Source organism: Lissotriton vulgaris, chromosome 12, assembly GCF_964263255.1.
Source record: "Lissotriton vulgaris chromosome 12, aLisVul1.2, whole genome shotgun sequence".
NCBI lineage: Eukaryota > Metazoa > Chordata > Amphibia > Caudata > Salamandridae > Lissotriton > Lissotriton vulgaris.
In genome coordinates, this window is record NC_141700.1 from 135,369,503 (window position 1) to 135,392,044 (window position 22,542).

The 22,542-nt window shown below is 45.3% G+C and overlaps 1 protein-coding gene across 1 annotated transcript in view; it reads left to right on the top strand.

Annotated features, from left to right (window-relative positions):
- Positions 1 to 9,403: 9,403 nt before the first annotated feature.
- Positions 9,404 to 22,542, top strand: part of LOC147673663 (cytochrome P450 2B4-like) — a 102,518-nt gene continuing 89,379 nt past the window's right edge. The window contains exon 1 of the mRNA XM_086947589.1: positions 9,404 to 9,679. Within this exon, the coding sequence (XP_086803715.1) occupies positions 9,503 to 9,679 (177 nt within the window). The 5' untranslated portion in view covers positions 9,404 to 9,502. The remainder of the gene's footprint in view (positions 9,680 to 22,542) is intronic.

Sequence of the window (22,542 nt, forward strand, 5' to 3'; positions counted from 1 at the left end):
TAGGGAGTGAGTGGACCTATGATGCCGAGAATAGGGAGCACACGATATTAATTGGCTAACTCCTAATATTATAGTAGCAGACCCTTAGTGAAGAGACTTCCCAATATATATATATATATGTATAGGTGTTCATAGGAATGTGGTCGCCGTTGATATGCGGCGTTAGTGACAGCACTGGGTGGGAGACCAGTGTTAATACCCACTGGATTGTGGCTTGAATAAGTGAGAACACTAGGAGGTCGAACTAGTGTGTAGTTTCACAGGATTGCGAACAGTTTGGAAAAGGGAGCATTGGGTTCTGCAGGCCCGTGTGTAGACGCACCGGATTGTGTGTCATATCTGCCCTAGGGTAGAACGGTCTGGGTCAGGGTGGCCACGAGACCAACTGATGTGAATAAGTGTGGTGTAGGGTATGGATATCCCTAGTAATCAGTGAGTATTCTTAGTATCCCTATAGATTTAGTGGTGTTCTTAATAATATGAGCTTGTATATTGCGAGTTCCCCATCCTCAGGTAGGTACCAGGTGCCTGGAAAGAGGAGTCCTGAGGAGGGAAGGTGAGTACGTTCTGGCTGGGTTGGAGGGGCCCCTGGGGGCTGATCCCACCTACTCAGAAAATCCAGCCATAACATCTGGCGTCACGAACTGTTTACCTATCCTGTGTGTCCTGGCCATGTGCTTAGAGAGTTTCCCATGTGTTCTGAGGGAGTGCCCTGAACGCTGGTTCCATCTGGCGTAATGTTGCAGTTTATGTAGCCTGTTAGACCTATGGGCTTGAACAGTTGCAGCGTGAGAAGATTGCATTACATCATGGCATTTGGCTTATTCAGGGTGGAAAGAATGGTTTTCATCTTGGTGTTTAAACTGTCAGGGTTGAAGGATGGCATTACATGAGGAAGCCAGTTACATCTTTGTGATGGTCCAATTGTATAAATGTGTGTAAAAAATGCTTTTAAATTGCCCATTAAATTGCTTGCTGCATCTGCTTATGCTGTGCAATGTGAAATGTGTTCATTGTAATATGATCTGTGGAGTTCTTTGAATATAGCTCCTTGTAAATATGACTTGTGAATAGCGCCATATTATTGTGGCTTGTGAGGTGCATGTTTTCATGTTGATCTATTGTGTTCCTTGTGCATTGCGCCTTGGATACATTGTTTGTGAAAAGCTTGTCTTGTAAATATGGCTTGTGAATAGCGCCATATTAATGTGGCTTGTGAGGTGCATGTTCTCATGTTGATCTGCTGTGTTCCTTGTGCATTGCGCCTTGGAAATGTTGTTTGTGAAAGGCTTGTCTTGTAAATATGGCTTGTGAATAGCGCCATGTGGTCATGGCTTGGACCGGGCATGTTATCATTACGTTTGGCAGGAGGGAGCTGGATCTCTCTCGGGTGCTTGGGGATAACGTTTTTGAAAATATGTGTACGTGTCATCTGTAAACGTGAAGAAATGTGCTAATGATTTTCCCATGTATAAATGGACGTTGGGAAATGATTCTGCTTGAGCTGCCAAAGGGTTAATATCTTGAGTTGAGATGGCAGTCTTTATTTTTTACATGCTGTCAACATGCATGGTTATCTGACCTGACTATAAAAGTCAGTGGATTATTTTAAGGATTATTTGATGGTTTGATTTTGACTTTTTTTTTGATTCCTTGGTCTGCCTATGTGTTTTGTCAGTTTCTTGACGGGAAGGTAACATCTTGTGTTTTGAGAAGGGTTCTGTTCATTTCACATTCTTTTTGAAATGCGTCTACGAATTTGTGTGGGTTTGCCTTGGAACTGATGTGGTTATAAATCAACCAGTAGGATTACGGAGAAAGCTGTGTTCTTTTAAAATGAGTGAAATGTTAAAAAGATGGCCCGTTAGAATGCATGCTACGAGCTGTTTTCATTAATTATTTCTGTGAGGGGTTTCCATCTAGACAGGAATGTGCTGGTTTGAGAATAATAAATCTTGCCCGACTGTGCATGGTGACATGTGCTTTTAATTAGTGAAAGGCAACCATGTGCCTTTGAAAGAAAAAATGTTAAAATGTAACATTATTATTTTCCCAAATGTAAATTAAAATGTATGCTTTTATAAATGTGTCAGCAAAACCTTAAATTAAATACAATGTTGAAATGTATCTGCATTTTATGTTGTTTTACAAATTATTTCTCTTTTCAGCAGCTGACAAATGGACCTTGTTAATTCGTTCTTTTTTACCAAATGCTGAATGTATAATCTTGTGTGCAAAAGGTAGTTGCCCCTTTCTAAATAAGTGCCCATATTTTAAGTGTCTTGCCTTTAGCTGAATTAGTTGGACTAAAGTCTTTTTAAAAACTGGAGCTTTTTTAATTGGCAGTACACTGTAACAGAATTGTTTTTTTTTTTAATTCTAGCTTCCGTTAGTTAGAAAATAAGGCATGAGAAATTTGTTTTTCGACCTTGGCAGACCAGCTGGTTTGTGCAGACGAGTTTTTTTTTCCTTCATTCTGCAAGTTTCGATCACGTCCCTGTTCGTTATGATTGGCTACAATCCAATTTTCTTCCGCAAACGGCTTGTTTACTTAAGGGCGGGGTGACCTGGCTCTTCCCTTGGAGTTAGTTAGTCGTGATGGGCCTGGGCGGGCTTCTCTGACCAGGGAAATGGGAGGCTTGCAGTGCCCTGCTGATGCTGTGAGCTCATCATTTGGCGGGAATCCAAATTACTTCATACTGTAGCCTGGCTCCTGCTCCGAAGGGAGGGGCTGGCTTAGTGAGGATTAGGGTATGTTAGGCCCTGCTAATTATTATTAAAAGTTAAATTTTGAATGTTTTTAATTAATTAGGATATTTTCTTTTCAATAATGAAAGGCACCCGGGGTGCTTTTTAAATGGAAAATTTTATTTTACAAGAATAATGATACTTGTTCTCTTGTTCCTAGGTTGCTGGGTTGTGGTGTTGGTGCGTGCGTCGGCCCACCCCCCTCCCACTCCCTTTATTATTTTGTTTTTTTACTTTCATGTTTTTATTTTAGTTTATTATTTTTGGATGATGGAACCAGACCAGACCAGACCGGGTGATGGATGGCCGCATTGGAGGAAGTGTCCGGATACCGAGGATGCAGGGTGGTGGCCTACACTGAAGACTTTTGGACTAAGTTATTTAATTCCTTAGCCTGCATTTTTTTTTTTGTTGACATCACTACGAGCAGGCCCCACTTAAAAAAACAATAACACCACGAACATGTTTTATTTGTTACAGAATTTTAAAAGGATTTGATGAATAATTCCTTGGACAAGCAGGCCCCACTTTTAAAGCAAAAAATATGTCACCTATTATAGTTTTTTCTGTTTTCTTCAAAACAGTTTTTGCGTGATTTCAATGAAGGACTTTTTTTTTGAATGGCGGTGCCCACATGTGTTCTTAATGTTACACCAGCTATCTTGTAGAAATGGGGTTGTCTAACTGTTCTTACATTTTCACCTTGATTGATCAAAGGGTGGTTACCTTAAAATTTGGATTGTTCTGGGTGGTGTGTCTTTTAGTATGATTATGTATTAATGTTTGCCCAGACCTTGAAACAGTACTTCTCTGATTTCACTTTAAATTGACAAATGTCAGCAGGTAGGCCTCATTTAGGCCTATTGTTCTTTTCACCCACAAACAAGCCCCTACATCAATAGTTTCATGAGTCATCATTAGCTTAAGTTGCCTATAGTACGTAGGGCTCATTTAGGCCCTTTCTTGTTTTCTCATTAGGAGTTGAAACACATTTAGTTCTTAAGTTGACAATAGTAGGTAGGCCTCATTTAGCCTTAAGTTGTCCGAAGTAGGCCCCATTTAGGCCCCTTGCTGTTTTCATTCAACACATAAGTCCCTACATCACTAGATTTCACCAGTTATCATTAGAAGTTGAGGCACATTTAGTTTGAGGATGCTTTGGTTAGTTTCTGTTGTTATCAGATATGTTTCAGCATTCAAGTCAAGGGTGCTTTGATTTGTTTTTAGGTTTCTATTCCCTACAATTGAGTTTCAGGTGGAATTTTCCTTGAGTTGTCATTGTTTTTAGGGAGTTTTTTAGGTTTTGATTTGTTGATAGATTGTGTTGATGTTTGTTTATCTAGATGTTATTGTTTATAAGATGTTCGCAAGATAAGGATCTAAGGGTGGATGGCAGAGATATTTAGCAGTGATATAGATCTTAATCTTGCTCACATCTAGGATAGGTATTCTTAGCCTATGTTGGATAGATTATGTTGATGTTTATTTAGATGGTTGTTGTTGTTTACTGATGCTCGCAAGATAAGGATCTAGGGGTGCAATGTTATGGCAGAGTTTTTGGCTTTATTTAGCAGTGATATAGATCATTAGTCTTGCTCGCATCTAGTATAGGTATTCTTAGCCTGTGTTGGCCCTTTTAAGCCCTTTTTTCCAGATCTAGAAGAGGATAGCTGCTTAATATGCCTTTATTCTTGACTTTAACCTGTCTATTGCCTATTGGCTTTGACATATTAGACACTTTGGTATGGTTTATGTAGGTATTCTGACAGAGCTAAGGAGCATTTCACCCTTTTCAGGCCTACAGGCCTAGAGCTAGAGGGACTCCATCTTGATGAAGCTGAGAGGCTTTTCAGGGCAAAGGCAAAGTTTATAGTTAAGGCTGTTTTTCACTTGGAGAGAACCGGTCTGGGCCAGCCCTTATCGGTAGGCTGTATTATTCTCTGTGTAGAAGACACAACAAAAGGCCGGCCGGCTGGGTGTGTGTCCTTGATGCGAGGTGATGCAGAGGCCTGGTGGGCGGCGGGCTGATGGCTGGAACTTTCCATGAGGAAACAGCATTCTATATTTGTGAAGTGCAGAGGCGGAGTTAGTCAGTCGAGGAGAGAGTCAAGCAGAGGGTCAGTCCAGCAGAGAGTCGAGCAGTGGAGTGGAGTTGGCAGAGAGAGAGAGAGGGTTCAAGCTGGAGAAGAGCTGAGTTGAATAGTGAGCTGGAACTGAAGGAAGCAGTCAGAAGCAGTCAGAAGCAGTTGCTTATCAGGAGGAGGTGTGAATAGCTGGAGTCTGAAGTAATGCCTTTTAGAAGAGATAGAGGAGAGATCGTGGACTAACCTATGGGAGCAGATGGAGTTAATTGGACATTGGCGCAGAGACAGAGTGAATAAGCTAGTGGAATGAACGGTGATCAGAGCGGCAGGAACCATTAAGATTGAAGACGGAAGGTGGAGATAGTTCGTGTGGGGGAGAGGAGTCCAGAGACAGAGTGATCAGCGCAGAGGTGTACCCAAGAGTGCAGGAGAGAGAGAGAGTCTGAGATGAGCCAAGGCACAGACGAGAGAGGAACCCAGATGACAGCTAGAACAAGACTTCACACTAATCAGGTGATATTGTTTTCATCACATTAGCTACACTTACACTTTATGTCTAATCTTTTCCCTTTCAGCGGAGTGTTCCTGTTATGTGTAATCCTTCTCTTTCAAGCGGTGTGTTCTACCTATAGTCTCTGTCAGATTTGTGTAAATGTTTATATTGTTGTAATAAAACAACCCCCAGTTTGTAGAAAACTGGCACGTGTCCCCTTGTATTCTTGTTCAATCCAGGTGAACAAAGCTCCTAGGTATTTGCTAGGTACGTGAATGGATGAGTAATCCCAATCAGGTAAGTGGTGATCACATAAATAGGGAGTGAGTGGACCTATGATGCCGAGAATAGGGAGCACACGATATTAATTGGCTAACTCCTAATATTATAGTAGCAGACCCTTAGTGAAGAGACTTCCCAATATATATATATATATGTATAGGTGTTCATAGGAATGTGGTCGTCGTTGATATGCGGCGTTAGTGACAGCACTGGGTGGGAGACCAGTGTTAATACCCACTGGATTGTGGCTTGAATAAGTGAGAACACTAGGAGGTCGAACTAGTGTGTAGTTTCGCAGGATTGCGAACAGTTTGGAAAAGGGAGCATTGGGTTCTGCAGGCCCGTGTGTAGACGCACCGGATTGTGTGTCATATCTGCCCTAGGGTAGAACGGTCTGGGTCAGGGTGGCCGCGAGACCAACTGATGTGAATAAGTGTGGTGTAGGGTATGGATATCCCTAGTAATCAGTGAGTATTCTTAGTATCCCTATAGATTTAGTGGTGTTCTTAATAATATGAGCTTGTATATTGCGAGTTCCCCATCCTCAGGTAGGTACCAGGTGCCTGGATAGAGGAGTCCTGAGGAGGGAAGGTGAGTACGTTCTGGCTGGGTTGGAGGGGCCCCTGGGGGCTGATCCCACCTACTCAGAAAATCCAGCCATAACAGGGGCGCTCCCTTTCCCCGATAAAAGCCAACATAATATGCACTCGGTTGTGTGGAAAAGCTGAAGGTGCTGGGGTTAATAAGAATTTGCACCGGAGGGTGCAGCCTGTGTGGGCTTGCAGAGGACTGACCCCCAGTGTCGGTCTCTGTGCCTGGCTGGGAGGAGTCACCCTGTGGCTTCAGGTTCGAACCCCGGGCAGCTCATGGTAGGGGTCCCCCTCTCTCACGGGGTGTAGGGCGCCTTGATACCGAGGCCACTCCTTCTGGGCTGGCTATCCTTTCTGGTTTGATACTGCCGCATAGTCAACAAGCAACACCAAATGCTCACGTTGCTAGGTGTCAGTGGCCATTTTCCAAATCTGGGTTAAAATCTACAATTAAAGAAAACAACAAAACCACTCCGATTCAGCATTCTGTGAAATTTGGAGTACAATGTGTGCTGCATTAAAAAACAAGCAATACAATAAGCCGACTGCTATGGAAGTGGTAAAGTCTGATAGGGGAGGGAAAGCTCCTGTTAAGAAGACAGAGGCAAGGAGTGTGGCAAATGGCCGGATGGGGGCGGGAGAGCCTGGTGGGGGGGCGGGAATGCGAGGGGAAGAGAATGGAGGGGGAGGCAAGACAGAGGCAAGGAGTGTGGCAAATGGCCGGAGGGGATCCGGATGGGGGCAGGAGAGCCTGGTGGGGTGATGATTTTGTGTGGTGATGATCTATCTTGTCCTAACGGCTAGTAGTTCTATATAGGCGAGAGGGACAGCTATAGTAAGTTATTTAGAGGGCGAGGTGTAGCGAGGTTGACCCTAGTTCGGAATGACGGCTATTTATTTCTTTTATTGTATGCGTCCGCAGCTCTGTAGTAAGGCTGACTTCAGCATTTTACAGCCATCGCGCGAGATGTAAATGCAGCGCTTACCTTACGGGTATTGCGAGCGAGGGGAGGCGGATTAGGAGGGAAGCCGGATGGGGGCAGGGAGCCTGGTGGGGGGGCGTGAATGCGCGAGGGGAGGCAGGCGGATTAGGAGGGAAGCCTGATGGGGGCGGGAGAGCCTGGTGGGGGGGCGTGCCTGTCAGCGCTTACCTTACGGGAATGCGAGCGAGGGGAGGCGGATTAGGAGGGAAGCCGGATGGGGGCGGGAGAGCCTGGTGGGGGGGCGTGAATGCACGAGGGGAGGCAGGCAGATTAGTAGGGAAGCCTGATGGGGGCGGGAGAGCCTGGTGGGGGGGCGTGCCTGTGGGAGGGTGATTGATGACTTTTGCGAGCCTGCAGGAGAAATGCTGCCGATGCGCATGCATGTTTAATCACGTGGTTCACGTGAACTGCATGAAACCCGCGGGGCTGAAAGCCCTTAGTTTGACGATGTTTTCGCCACTTGAATTCTCGCTCCGCTCGATGCACTTGCGCACATCGATAGGTCGCGAGACCTAAAAAGGGAACACGAGGAAAGAAGCATTTACTTCATGGGACTGGGAGCGCTGTTTTTAATCTGGATGGCGTGTTCTACTGGCTGTGAGATGGGAGGACCGGTAAGTCAGTTCTCGTGTACCTATATGCAAACAACATTCCTGTTACAGCTGGAGTAACATTGTAGGCCATTAAATCAAACGCAAGAGATGGAAGTTCAAGTTCGGGTATTTGTATAGCGCACTGCTCACCCAGAGGGTCTCAATTCGCTTGGGTAGGGGGTTCATTATTTGTCGAATAGCCAGGTTTTGAGTTCTTTTCTGAAGGAGATGTGGTTCTGAGTTCAAAGCAGCTCAAGGCAGGTCACAATACCGCACTGAGGTCGGGGAGGCAGCGTGAAGAGGAGCGACCGCTTCTGACGAGTGGTGTTACCACTAGAGCTGCGGACTTTGGAAATTAGGAACCAGGTTCAAGATTGAGCATTGGCTCAACATCGTGTAAATATTCACAAGTGACTTAATCTTCCTGGTGCTAAAACAAAATCTGACCTTCACTAATATAACTGGTGCTCATGTAAAGTGCTCCAATGCAGCTATATAAAAACTGCAACAAAAAGCAACGAACAGGAGTCTAGTTTGCACCTCAAAAAACAATTTATGTCATTTATTTTGTGCGGTGGTCATTTACTGATAATATTTTAGCCAGGGTGTCATTTAGAAAATACTTAGTAATCCCAGAATACTTTCCCTTCTTCTGATTCATTTCTACAATATCCGCAAAATGTTATACATGTACAAAGCACAGTCAAACTCAAATATATGAAGGCACTTTATTGCACAATTAGTTGTAACCATCACAATTTGCACATTTGCAATTTTTTCTGTTTGTATCCTTTATGTAACGCATGTAATCCAAAGTCCTTATGTTTCTCAACTGGTTCTTATGTAAAGCGCTCTGATACCTTCGGGTAAAGTTTGCGCTATATAAACTCGCATACATAAATAAATAAATAAATTACATGTGATAATGAACATACACAAGGTTGTAAAATAAACAGTTTAGGATCACACAATTTGATGACACCAAGAAGCTGGGATTTGTCCCAGTTTCACTCTGAACAATATGATCATCAGAGAGTATCTTTCTGATATCGCATGCTAATGCTTTGTGTGTAATTCTTGGAGAATAAGATTAGAGCATAGGTACCACTGCCACACCCCTCTGATTCCCTCAGATCCCCTGAATCTGAGGCTTGGCTGCAGCAACAAACAGCCTCCAGGTAGCACCCCCATGTAAGTAGCCTTTTCACACCTCTCCCTTCTATTTTTAAAAAAAAACCTGAACCTGAGGCTTGGCTGCAGTGAGAAAATGCTTCCAGTCAACACGCTTTTATAAGGCCACTAGCTTAGTTTTGCAGCAGTTTTAAGATCTTCTTAAAGTTTCTCATTGCTCTAATATGTGTAATATCTGATATTTATATGTTTTCCTTGTCCTCATAGCTTGATTTTGCTTGCGAGAAAGTGTCACTCATAGTCGCTGAATGTCACTCATTATTACAGTGAAATTCTGAAAATGTCACACATAAGCAATCTTAAACCTTGGCAGCTATACCTCCTTGACCGCCTGCAGTCAGCAATCCAGACTCTATTTCCTGCTATTTCTTCCGACTTCGCGAAGTGACCTGCTTGCCTCGCGCTGCGATATTTACATTTCGCCCACGTCCGCATTCCTGGCAGGGCTAGGTTCTAAACTTCGAACGGCAGGCTGTGGCGCGCCTGCGCACTGGAGGTTCTTCCGCCAGAACTCGGGGTGACTTCTCTCGTTGGGAGCATGGAGTGTTCAACCTGGGTATCGGTGCTGCTGGGCGGAGCCGTCCTTCTGCTGCTGCTGGAGCTCCAGAGGCTGTGGTATCCCTCGCACCGGCGACCCCCAGGGCCCGTCCCGCTGCCCTTCCTGGGAAACGTGCTCCAGCTGAACCCGAGTGACCCCGTGAAGGCCTTTGCAAAGGCAAGTAAATACAGACGCACTACTTTAGACACTGCGTAAGGCTGGTCGGTGGGCTAGTGCACTGGCTGCAGAGGTCTTGTACTTATGCAACCTACAGGCAACACGTTTTAATCCTGGAAGGACAGTTACGGTCCAATGTTGATAGTACAAGTACTATTTAGAAACCCGCCGAGCACGGTAGTGGTTAACAGCATTGTGTTTTACTGCGACACTTCAAAGCTATTAAAACCAGTTAGTACAAATTCAAATTGCATAGTACGGCTAGTGGCTAGCCATCTATGACTGGTCAGCGCACATCACGTTGCATTATGGTACTTGTAGTTTTACTAGACCAATCCATAACTTAATGCCTTCAAGCACTAGAATGAAGTGGAAACTTGGTCGACATAGTGACCGCTCGGCATAATATATCCGTTAAATAAACTGATACCAATCTGCATATTGGTCATAGTCACTTGTAAGGAAGTTACTTATGCGGTAGCATGTGAAAGTAAAGACAGTGCCACACAGGCTCCAAGAATAAATATGTTAACATATATGCTGCCCAAAAAGTATCTGTCTGCCCGAAAAGGTATATGTTTGCAAAACTGTACTTACCCCCAGAGTAGCTTTCTTAGTATATTCATATTTTTTCAGGAACCTGTGGGGATGGACAGTGGGAATTAACTAAAATGTTTGCATGCACAATTGGGTCAACTGCAGTGTTTTTCGGTTAGATTCATGCTAACACTTGTGCGCCCTACAAGTGTTTTTTAATCAATGAAGGAAACTCCAGATCTGACTGTAGATGATGTAGTATGTGCCGGCGTTCTTGAATGCATTACCCCACACGAGGATCTAACCTTTGGCATACACATGACTCTTTATAATCGGAGTACCTCTCTCATCAGAGTTGAACAGCGCGGCTCTTTCCCTTGAACTCATTCATCGGGCACCTCTTCTAATTAGTTTAGGATAAGACAAAACGAATGGATACAGCATGTTCTTGTTGTACACGATACGAACCACACCCACAATATGATTCGCAGTGTTTTCCCAGACGTGTAACGAGTGTAGTGGCACAATTCCAAAATATGCATGTTTTATGTCCTGTTATGTCAGTTTGACCTATTTTAAATTAACTGGGAAGGTGTCAGACATTTTTTATACCTATGCAATGGATCACACACTCCTCTAACCCAATATGTGGTAATACAGGAAGTCCACTCTCTACTAGTGTATTCTTGAGTTACGTATTCTCTTGCCAGTGTGGCAGTCCAATGATTCAGCATGACTCTCAGTGGTATGTGAGGCCCTGCCATACATTTTTGTATGAATCCCTTTGTATGTACATATCGGTAAGCATACACGACTCTTAGGTTCCCCAAAACAGTGGGATAAAAAGTCCAATATTGGTCTTGACAGATAAGTCTCGTCTGTTCTATTGGTGATACCGAATGTGATTAGAAAGGGAGCAGATGAGGCCAGCCCAGCTCTGATTTGCCTCTCATTCCCCTTATCCAAAACAGTGTGATCATATGTTTTATGGTATTCTGAAGTATGTACACTCATTGTGAAAGGCTGCCCAATGAAAAGAGGTTAGATGTAAACCTCAGACCTTAGAGGAAGGTTCATGATTAGTTGTCAATTGAAGGTAAAGTTGTTTTGAGAAATTTCATTTTGGTGGTCCTTATTCAATTAAGACCCTGTCTCGTTGCTTTTCCTATGAATGACTTCTTGACTTTCCTGGTACAAAAGAAAAGCTAAGCATGTGTTAATGGTGGTTGCCTATGGACTATGATGTGGAATGGTTTGTTCAAGAATGTCAGTTGTGCAGAGAAGAGGATAAAACTTGGAATACATTTCTTTTTCCCCTGTTCCACTCTAAGTGGGACCTTGGCAAAAGGTAGGGGTCAATTTAATCGGACCCATGTATGAGTTACCTGAAACCGTGCGTTAGTTACGCTGTTGTTTTAGTAGATTGTTACAGCAGATCACATTTTTGGACTCTTCCACTACTGGCAATGTTCTTGAATTCCTAAAAAAGGCTTTTCAGGGAAGGGTTTCCCTTAGAACTAGTAAGTGATAAATGTTTCCCAATTAATTTCTGTAGAAATATCCAAATTAATGTGTTCATGTGGAATAACTCACTACAAGCATCCGTTTATGATTAACAAAGTAACGGCCAAGTTGAGCGGACCAACCGCATTATCAAGGAGAAGATACAATTGGCCCTATTGGGTAGATTAACTGTCCACCTCCGGGCTAAGCTTACCAGACCAGGTAATGAAAGGCAGACTTGCATCGACCGAGCTCCAGTCCCATTGGTTAAAAAAAGATTCAAAATGTACCCATTGATGTTACCACTCATGTTTGGTGTGATGTAACTGTGAGAAAGAGTTGAAAGGCACCAAACTAAGATAAAGTACTATTATGAACTAAGAAAATCTGCTAGTCCCAGTAAAATATATTTTGGGGATATTGTAAGGATTAGATGCTCCTTCAGCAAATTAAATGGTGACAAGTTTAAGAAATCGATGAAGGTGATCAGAACTTCAGTTTCTGCAACAATGCTCAGCAATGGGGGTTTGTGAACTGTGCCACATGCCGTGAAGGTTGAACCTGATCATCAGACATCATTGACACAATCTGGGACCATCCTCTTGATGCTTACAAGGGACACTTTCAGGGAGACTGGCCAATCTTCTGGTTCTGGTGCCATTACTCTATCACCACTGGCAGAGACATTGCAGTTGTGCCAATCTCAAGAGGGTAGAGGATGATGATGCCTTCACATAATGTGGGAACGCCTCTCCGATTAAGTGACTTTTTTTTGGACTGATATCCTCCGAAGGAAGGGAGAAGATGTAGTGCTGACTTATAGTCAGATGGTAAAGGTAGTCTAGTCATACAGTGGATTGTACATTGCCAGTATGCTAATTTTCTCATGTGTTTGTGCGCCTGAGGGCCTCTTGCGTTATTTTAGAATGTTGACAGGGTCTGCTGGTTGGTACACAGTGGTTTTGGCATTCTGTGGCAAGATGCAATTTGAATTACAATAAACACACTGTGTTCCTCACCTTGTGCCTGTGTTATTACAACAGATAATCAAACAACTGGTATATCCCAAAACTTGGAGCTAAACAGCTTTTGAATAGGAAATTGATATGTAAATGGAGACAAGACTACTCTGAACAGTCCTGGAATATGCCTAAAGCATTACCCAGTCCATATAAAGCATTATCATGTACAACTAAGCCTCGTTTATTTTTGGAATAAAATGTATTGTCCTCTTGTGAGCTTATTTCTGTGGCGCAGTCATTCATGTTGCTGGAATGTTGTTCCCAAGACAGTGTCTGCTCCCAAGCTCTTTGTGACAAGCTGGCTACCTTCTAAGATTAAGTCACTCCTAGTTATGAAGAAATTATCTCATTTTCCCCGAAAGGATGGTCTGATCATTTTTTTTTTTGGACCGTTTACACGCATGAATTGGCGATACAAACAGGACGTGCAGCTGCTACTCTGGTCGGCGGTCCTGGCATTACCTTTCTTGGTCCCCTAAAGTATATATTTATTCAGACATATATTAGGATAGACCGTAGCTACCCCTGTTTGCCTATCGGGACGCACAAGTGAGGAATTGACAGCGCCCAATGACTTATACCTAACAGATTCTTGGCTTATTGGCCATTTCCTGATCGACTATGACTACTATCAACAAATTGGTGAATTCTAGCTCTCCACAAATTTCATAATAGGATTGACAAGATAAGAACGAGGCATATTCCAGATCTCTTCATCCAAAATTTCTTTCCGAACTCATTAGTTCCGTATAAGCCCTGACGTAGTTCCAAGTGAACGAAACGCGTTGGCTGAGATTTTAAAGATTGAAAAGAATAAAGGAATTGTGGATAAATCCGAAGCCTTCTTGTACTTTACCTTTTGGTGCACCATCCATTTCTCTATAAACTCTTGTATCTGTGTTGCAGTGGAGCATTAGTGCGGCGAGCTCCGGATGTGTCTTGCACAAACCATGGACTTACAGTTGTTACTGTGAAATTGAAGTGCTTAACCTTGGTCAGCCGCACTTTCCGTTTTTAATACCTCGTCTGATCCCTTATCCTGCTACTCATAAATAGGTCCAGGAACAGTTTTGCAAGAGGTGTCGCCGGAGGATGTTTGGAAAATCCTCATGAATCTCAAGTTCACTGGATGACCCATACCCAGTTCCCATAATTTAGTCATTAGTGCCTGGCATCCTGCCGATACTGTGCCATGTTATTAATTACACTTTTAGTGAAAGGATGGTTTCCAACATATGCAAGAAGGGCGTTGTAATTCCTCTTCCAAAGAAATCCGATTTGGATCCCAGTGACCCCAAAAAGTATAGGCCTATTATGCACCAATTGTCTCTGAAGCCATGGAACAGAATCTGCCTGAATAGTAATCTTGCATTTTTTATTGTATTAACACCATCGATTTGATCCAAGGGGGGCTTCCCATTGAGACACAATACAAGTCAGTGTTGGTCGCTGTGCTTGATGAAATTCAATCCATTTAAGATCAAGAACTCTCTGCTTTCCTGGTGCTTTTCAATCTGTCAACTGCCTTCAAAACAGTTGATCATTCCATCTTGTTGGATTGCCCGAAAGGTGTGCGACTGGCCGCTACCACCGCTGATTGATGGGCTGGATGCAAGTTGTGTTGCTGTCTCTCTTCCTTTCAGCAGAATTTAATATTGACTGTTGGACCCGGCCCTTTTGGCAGGTTCACCCCGAAACTTTTTGCTTTTTCCTAGCCTGTTTCTGTGACCTGGTGTTGGTGATTTTAGGCCTCTGCGCACTTTTTCACTGTGGTACAGTGTAAAGTGCTTGAGCTTTCTGTGTATGTGTGGTGAGTGACCTGCCCTCCCATAGGAATGAATGGGGAATATGTATGCCCATGGTAGTTCCTGATGTGTGGGGAGTGCAGGGTCGAGTTTGGTATGTGCGAACTCGTGAGATTGAATGCTGCGTAATGATATATGCGGCATGAATGTGTCTAGTGCAGAAGTGCCACTTTTAGAAGTTGGCATATTTGTGTAATTTGTGTCTGGCGTGCGATTGGCTGAGGCTGGCTGGTGAGCCTGGCTCCAAGAGTCTGGGAGGGTCTGCCCCGGTGGTTAATGGAGTGTTTAGCATGCTGATGTGAGGGGAGGAGTGAGCCTGGGCCTGTTTGTGGATTGACCGTCTGGTTTGAGGGTCCTGAATGGGTCTGGGTTTTCCCCACACAATGCTGGCCCAACCCCCTGGGGTGCGTCTGATGTCCCTAGCCTGGCCAGTGAAAGGAATTCCCTATAACCAGTTCTAGCTGGTTCTCACACGGCCTGCACCCTTTAGACAAAGGATTTTGGGTATAAAAAGGGTGCTGTGACACTCTAAAAATGTTCTTGTTTCTGACTTGAATCCTACCAGGGGCGTGCTGCTGCTTGGGCCCAGGGGAATCCCTGGACCCTGCCCAGCCCCTGGACACCTGATGGACTGCTGATGTCCTGGACTCTGGGGACCTTTTACTGGGTCCCCTTTTGCTTCACTTTGCTTAAGGACCTTGCTGGACTTGTGGACCTTTACTTGTCCCTAGCACTGGGAGTGCTTTGCTTTTACCCCTAGCGCATGGTGGTGCTTTTATTTTGTCTTTAGCGCTTGAGAGCGCTTTATTTTCCTTGCTGGGGAGCACTGTTTAACTCTTACAGCGCCGGGCACTGTTGTTGCCTATTGCCCGTGTTTTAATTATTTTTATTGATGGGTGCCACCCCATTTATTTAAGTGCCTAACGGGTGCTCACCCCGTTTCTATGTTTATTTTTGTGACCGAGGGTGCCCACCCCTCGTTATACCCCTTTGTTCACCGCCGCGGCCCGAGCTGTGTTTAATGGCCGCGGAGAGAAGAAACCGAAGGAGTTGAGCCCTGATTGGCTCAGAGAGACGAGCCCCCCTCAGCGAGCCGCGCTGTGATTGGTGCATCACAGAGGGCTCAACAGAGGAGCCGCGCACCGATTGGGGCTCGGCCAAGGGAAGAGTCACGTGGTCGGGGGCTCGTTGTTAGCCCCGCGCTGGGATTGGTCCAGCGCTCGTGAGCCAGTCGCGAGGGAGAAACTGCCCGGTTGAGGAAGTGCGGGCTGTTGCGGGGCTCCCGTGTGCTGAGGGAGCCCCGGGAAAAGGAGAAGTGCGGCAGAGATGGCGCGGGTCTCCCGTGAAGTTGGGAGAGCCCCGCACCAAGGGAAGAAGCCGTCCTTTGTGGGCCGCACCTGGCTGGTCTCCCGTGAGGAGAGGGAGACCAGCGCCAAGCCCCGCCTGCTGCCTCTGCAGAGGAGCCCCACTGAAGAAAGCCCGGTGAGTAGAAAGGGCAGGAGGGGCTCCGTGAGGCCAAGTGGTGGCTGTGCCAGGGCAGGCTCAGAGTCAGAGCAGCCCCATGTGCTTAGTGGGCCGCTCCAACGATGGAGCATTATTATTTAAGAGCCGGCCGAGGCTCGAGGGGGCAGTTCTTCGTAGTCAAGAGCCCCGAGAGGCTCCCAGTTGTTTCTGAGTCCCTGTGTGAGGGGCTCCATCATCGTGAGGCGGCATATATGTCTTGTTAGGGCCTAGAAGGCTCTGGGGGAATGTGTGAGATTCCGAGTCCCCAGGAGGGGGGACTCCAACGTTTGGGGCATGTGATAGGCCCAGAGCCTGTGTGGCTCCAGCAGTGGGCGCAGTTTGCGCCTAAGGGTCAGTGAGGACCCTGTCGCAGTTTGGACTCTCAGCTGCCCAGCAATTAGTGGGCAGCTGCACCGTTTAGGTCTTGGGATGTTCTCAGGTGCCCAGCAAGTAGTGGGCACCTGCAACGTTTAGGTTTTGCGCCAGTGGTGCATCCCTGACTGGCGCTGCATTGGCAGCGCGCCCTGACATTCTGGACACAGGGCTCTTTAGTCCCTTTATTGGATGGGGGCTAGTATGTGATTTTATTTCTTCGCAATGTGATTTCTATGTTTTTAATAGTAATTGCTAAGGTGTTTTTGCGCTATTGAGTTATGTTCTGGCACCTCTGAATGTTTTTATGCATCATGTGTCTTCCTTGATTTTACACCTCTGAATGTTTTTATGCATCATGTGTCTTTCTTTCCCTGCGCTGCACCTCTTAATGTTTTAGGCGTCGTGTCTCCTAGCGCTGCACCTCTGAATGTGTTTGTGATGCATCATGTGCCTTGTTCTTAACACCGCTGAATATGTAGGTTTTTGCATCATGTGTTTCCCTTTACTATTCCTCTGAATGTATATTTATGCATCATGGGTAATGTGTTCTTTCCTAGACCCCTAAACGCTGTGTGATACTTAGGTGGTTGAACGTACACCTCTGAATGTTTTTAGGCATCATGTGTTTTCCTTTACTACTCCTCTGAATGTGTTTCATGCATCATGGGTAATGTGTTCTTGTTTATACCCCTAAATGTATTTTATGCTTAGGTGGTTGTTCTTTCTAATACAGGTGGTCCTAGTGAGATCCTGGTTCCCTGCGTGACATTCTCCTAAGGTGTTTAGGGTTGCGTAGGTGGTACTTACCAGTTCCCAGTAGTTAGTGGATGTGATTTCTAACTGTTATCTTGTGCTATACTTATTCTATTTCTAAAAGTGTTGATTCTGACAGTGGCCCATGTGGCCCTGTCCTGTAAATAATCCCTTGTGAATATTGCCCGTGCCAGTTGGCACAATGTACATGTGTGACTTCTATCTGATGTGTTTTTACAATACAAAAGTTATTTTATAATAATCTTGTGTGGAGTTCCTTTTGTGGTGTGCCTAGGATGTTGTTGCTGTTGGGTGCTGGCGCAAATGCTTTACACATTGCCTCCGAGTTTAGCCTTACTGCTCGTGCCAAGCTACCAGGGGGTGAGCAGGGGTTATCTTGGCGTGTGACTCCCTTGCCCTGACTAGAATGGTGGTTTCTGCCTGGCTTTGGCGTCAGCCTTAGCCTACCAGAAATAGCCAGTTCTAACATTGACTATCTTCCATCTTGTTCATTATTTATGTGCAACCTCTTGGGGGTACTGATCCATAGCTTCAGGTTTAAAATTCTGTCCTAGGCCCATGACAGCCAACTGCTGCCAATCCTCCCTCCCAGGACCTTGACAGGTAATCTCTCAAAGTGAGGGGCAGTAAGACTGAAATCCTGTTGTTATAGACCTGTCCTTCTGTTCCAAAAGACTGTGGTCTTTCCGCAACTCCCAACCTTACATGTCCCATATCTAGGGGCTTGATTGCGTAAAAATGTACATTTTGACATCAATTCAATTTCAGAAAATCTGATCATCTTACATCCTCCTTGTGACGACCTGGTTCTTGGAGCACTAGGGCATTCAGAGCTTACTGGGTTCCGAAGGCATCTTTTGTACTCATTTACAACTGGTGTCCTGGGACCACAGTACTTCTGGACCCCAAACTAGATTACCAAGTACTTCTCTCAAGCTCCCAACTCTCTCAGGGTAGCGTGACAGCAGTTGGAAGCTTCCTCAAGGAGGCAAGGTTGGTCACACACCTCAAAGTACAGCTTACCCACTAATATGAGCTACTAAAATCAATGTCCGTCACTGCTTAGTTTTATTAAGGAAAGCACTTTAATAAACACACGAAAAACATACCACACATAAAACTTCACAGTGAAGACCAGAAGTCGCTACGACCCTCTGGGCCAGTATTGCTTAACAGCACTATAGCACCAAGATATTAAGCACTATAAGACCAGTTAACATTGGACTATACAGGTGGTGTTGCTCATGTTTACCCTTCAAAGGTAACGCAATAGCACTGATGCTTGGCTTCAGTAGTTGATATGAACCCATATATTCTTGTCTGCACTCACTCCAACCACCAAAAGCAAGAGTCTTCCCACTGATCCTTAGAGAGGACACTGCTCTCAAGGTGTTCGATGATTGGTGGCAAGTGTCTGGGCACAACAACTGGAATCCCACCAGTCCAGAAGCCACTGGTGTAGCGATAGGAGGGTAGTTGCTGGTGAAGATGCCAGCTCACTCTGATATGTCTCGGAAGGGGGTAGGAGCCTGGACCTCAGAGCCCACTGTCCAGAGTTTCTAGTGGCAGGCCACCTAAAGGGAAGGTGCTACTGATGCATGACAAGAAAGGGCAAAGGTGGAGCCTATGCAAGCCCTGGGTCTGTGACCAGGGGTTCAAATGGCATATTCTTCAATATGGCATTCCGATCCTGCCACAGACTGTAACTAGAAGGCCCTCAAAGGTTCCGAGCACAGATTGGAGGGGTCAAAGACGAAGCAGTTTCACCTTAATTGACTGTAAGGAGCTTCCCTCGATATTTATGCGCAACAGTTTTCTTTATCTCAAGCAGCAGCTGAGTCTCCTTGGCTTCAGAGTGGTTGTCTTTCCACAGGCGACTCTCACAAGTCCTCACTGAGAGCTGTTTTGTGCTGGGCTTCTGTAAATTCCTTTGCATATCGTGAGCTGAAGTCCTTCACCTTTCCTCACTGGCAAATTCACTTCCACAAGCACATCCGTCACAAACACCTTCTCAAACCCAGTCCATGTTCCCAAGTGTGGCATGGTGCATGTCAATCCACAGAGGATTCCACACCAAGATGTCTACTTCCCTAATCTCCCTGTTGTGTAGCACACCTTAGAAAACAAGTGAAATGTTGAAAGACCCAGTAGCCAACAAGGCCAGTCTTTCACCATTTTGTGAGGAACAAGCTGATCAAATCACTTGTGAATTTCTGCTTCACCTCAAGTCCTGGATGCATGTTTTCCTGAATGTCTACTTCATGATCACTGTATAGGGGAGGGAGTACTGTCCTCTTCCTATGTCTATGGTACCTGTACCCACTATACCCTGTATGGAATGTTAATCAGCTTCAGACAACTGGTCCCTGGCTCAGGAGATTACCAGCATCCAGGTGAGGGTCATCAGGAAGTCTGAGCTAAAGGCAGAAAAGGTGTATTTTCACCCCAGCTTGCTGAGCTCCTACAAGGCCAGGGGGGGGGGGGCGGGGTCACAATGGAACTAGAATGTCCAGTTGAAGAGATACCAGCTCAATTTACCCTAATAGCAATGGCTCACCAATCCATTCTCACCCAGTGAAGGCAATCAATCTCAACACACATCCAAGACGTAAGAGGCCAACAGACCCCTAAGAGAGGCTGCACAGGATGAATCTGGGGCTAGCAGTACCTCAGACTATAGGTTAATGCTGCTGCCACTGTCATTCTTCTACAGCCTGTGTAGACAGCGAAGTAGCTACACTGTAAAAGCGGGATGCACTTTGCGCGTCTCTTCAACCTCCGCACTAAGCTCTGTGATTACTAGCATGTAAACAGAGGGACCCCCTAGTGAACACATGTGATTGTCACATTACTGAGGTTAATTAAAAAAACTAACTATGCCATCTAGTGGCTTGCTAGAAGATCAACAAAAGGCAGGGAAGCAGGCTTTTCAGAGTCAATTAAAAGACTCTTCTTGCAAACGTTAAGGAAAATCCTTCCTTTTCCCCCCCAAAGTGAAATGAGCCTTGGTCATAGGACTGCTAATTCTATCCCACTTGGACTGTGGGGACAACGTTTACCTTGTACTCTCCAGAAAACAACAAAGTAAATGACAGTGTCTTCAAATCACAGCGTCCACTTAGCACAGGACCTATGAAAGTATAGACATGTCTCAGAATCTCGCCTGTCTCTACATTTACTACTGATTATGCAAAGGGTCCATCACATAGTGCAGTGTTTCTGACTAGGCCAAAGTGTCTTTCCTTCTAGCGGTCCAGTTTGTCCCGTCCAGCACAATAACATCTGGATCTTACTCTCCTCTGCAGATCCTTCAGTTCAAGAAAGTATAATGCCACAGAAGAGCCTTCACAGTATTGGGGCCAAACTCTAGAATGCTCTTCCCTATCACTTGCACGTAACATTGAAGCATGATGTATTTTGTAAAGCATTGAAGTTTTTTTGTGGGCTTATATACTGTACTTACTCTGGTGTCTTTTGTTTTTGTTTGTCTGCTTTTGTTGGGTCCTTGGTGACAGGTTGGTTGTCTTTAGCTTTTATTTATTTATGTTTTGTGCAATGATGCATACTGTGACCTTGTGTTGGAAGCTGGCTCTGTATATACTGTACCAAAATGAGGCATAGTGTGCACGGAGTCCGGTGGAACCCCAAAGGTATGCGGAGCTAAAAGGATAGCACCTCACTCTCTATTCGTGGTGGTGTGCACGAGGAGTAAGGCTTTATCAGACGGTAGTGTTAAGCATTTGTTGTACACACTCAGTCAGCAAATGATGTCACACACTCAAAGACTGAACTCAGACCAATTTGATTTGTATGAAAATATTATGTAGTTGTATTTATTTCCTAGAACCAAGCAAGCCTGGCACAGGTAAGTGTATATGATAATTTTCAAGGCAGGTTGAACAATACAAGCAAGCTGAATGAATATGACTTTTACATATTTGTAAATGTTTTTAATACAGTGGAAATTACTATTTGATTACTATACAAATACTTTTCTGGGTTACTTTTTCTATTCAGTGGGATATACCTGGAGAAAAGGTAAGTAAGCAGTTTTTATTCATTTGTAGTTTTTCAAGTTCTCATACAAAACCAACTCCACACTTCGAATTTATTTCAAGAAAAACAGTCAATGCAATCCTATGGAAGGAAACTGAGTTATTGGTTTACAAGGAAGTAGTTATTTATGGGAGATGGTATTCTGGGGTAAGAACCAGGGTTCCCCCAGGGTCAAGGTTGCACTCTCAAAGCACCCTCAGCGGCACTAGGGTGGCCGGGTGCAGAGTGCTGAGGCCAAATGTGATCCAATGGGGGATAGGAGGCCTCCGGGTGGTGGCTGCTCACGAGCTGGCCCCAGGTTGTGTGAGCCAAACTCCTGGAGTTAGGTTCAGGGTTACCCGAGTTAGCATCCAAAGTACACCTGCAGTGGCGCAGGGGCAGCTGAGTGCAGAGTGCTGTTTTGGCATGGATGCCCTGTTATTTTCAATGGTAGTTGCCGGTTTTGCTTTTTGGCTGCAGGGTTGGCCCAGGAAGACTTCTGGGAGGAACCAACAGCTGGGCAGGTAAGTTGGAGGGATCAGGGATGTAGGAGCACCTCGGTTTATATTCTTCAGGGCACAGGGCGGCTGGATGCAGGGGTTTCCTTTGTGGTCGGATTTAAACTTACCAGTCCACTGGGGTTTGGGGGGTCTCCGTGCAGAGGCTGCAGGCAACATCTGTGAGTCCTGGAGGGGTTAAACACATGGTGGACTCTGACTCTGAGGTGCTGGGGGACCACGCTGGGACTGGTGAGCCACTCGAACTCGGGCCGTAGGCGACGGGTGCAGTGGTGTTTCCAGGTGCTGTGTTTCTTTGTCCTCAACAGTCTCGGAGTCTGTCTTAGGAGTTTCTTTTGAACAGAGCTGCTGTTCACAGGAGATCCGGTCATTGTTGAAGGCAGTCTGTCCTCTCAGGGTTCTAGAGTTCGCTGGCTGCAGGACAAGGTGACTTTCGGTGCAGGATCTCTGGAAACTGCAGACGGGCCGGTAGGGCTGGGGCCAACTCAGTTCTTCTCTGTAGTCTCCTCTGCTGGGCATCTTCTTTCGTCCTTCTTCTTAGGTTGCATGAATCTGCCTTCTTGGTTCTGGGCTGCCCCCTAAATACTGTATTTAGGGGGGGTTTTAGGGGCCTCGAGGTCAGTAGCCAATGAGCTACTGACCTTAGGGTGGCTACACCCTTTGTGTGCTCACTCCACGTTTGGGAGTGGGCACAATCCCTAATCCTGATTGGAGAGTGCCTGCCATCTAGACGGAATGCCGGACAATGTAAACATTCACCCCCAGTCACAAGGATCTGGGTTAAATCAAAT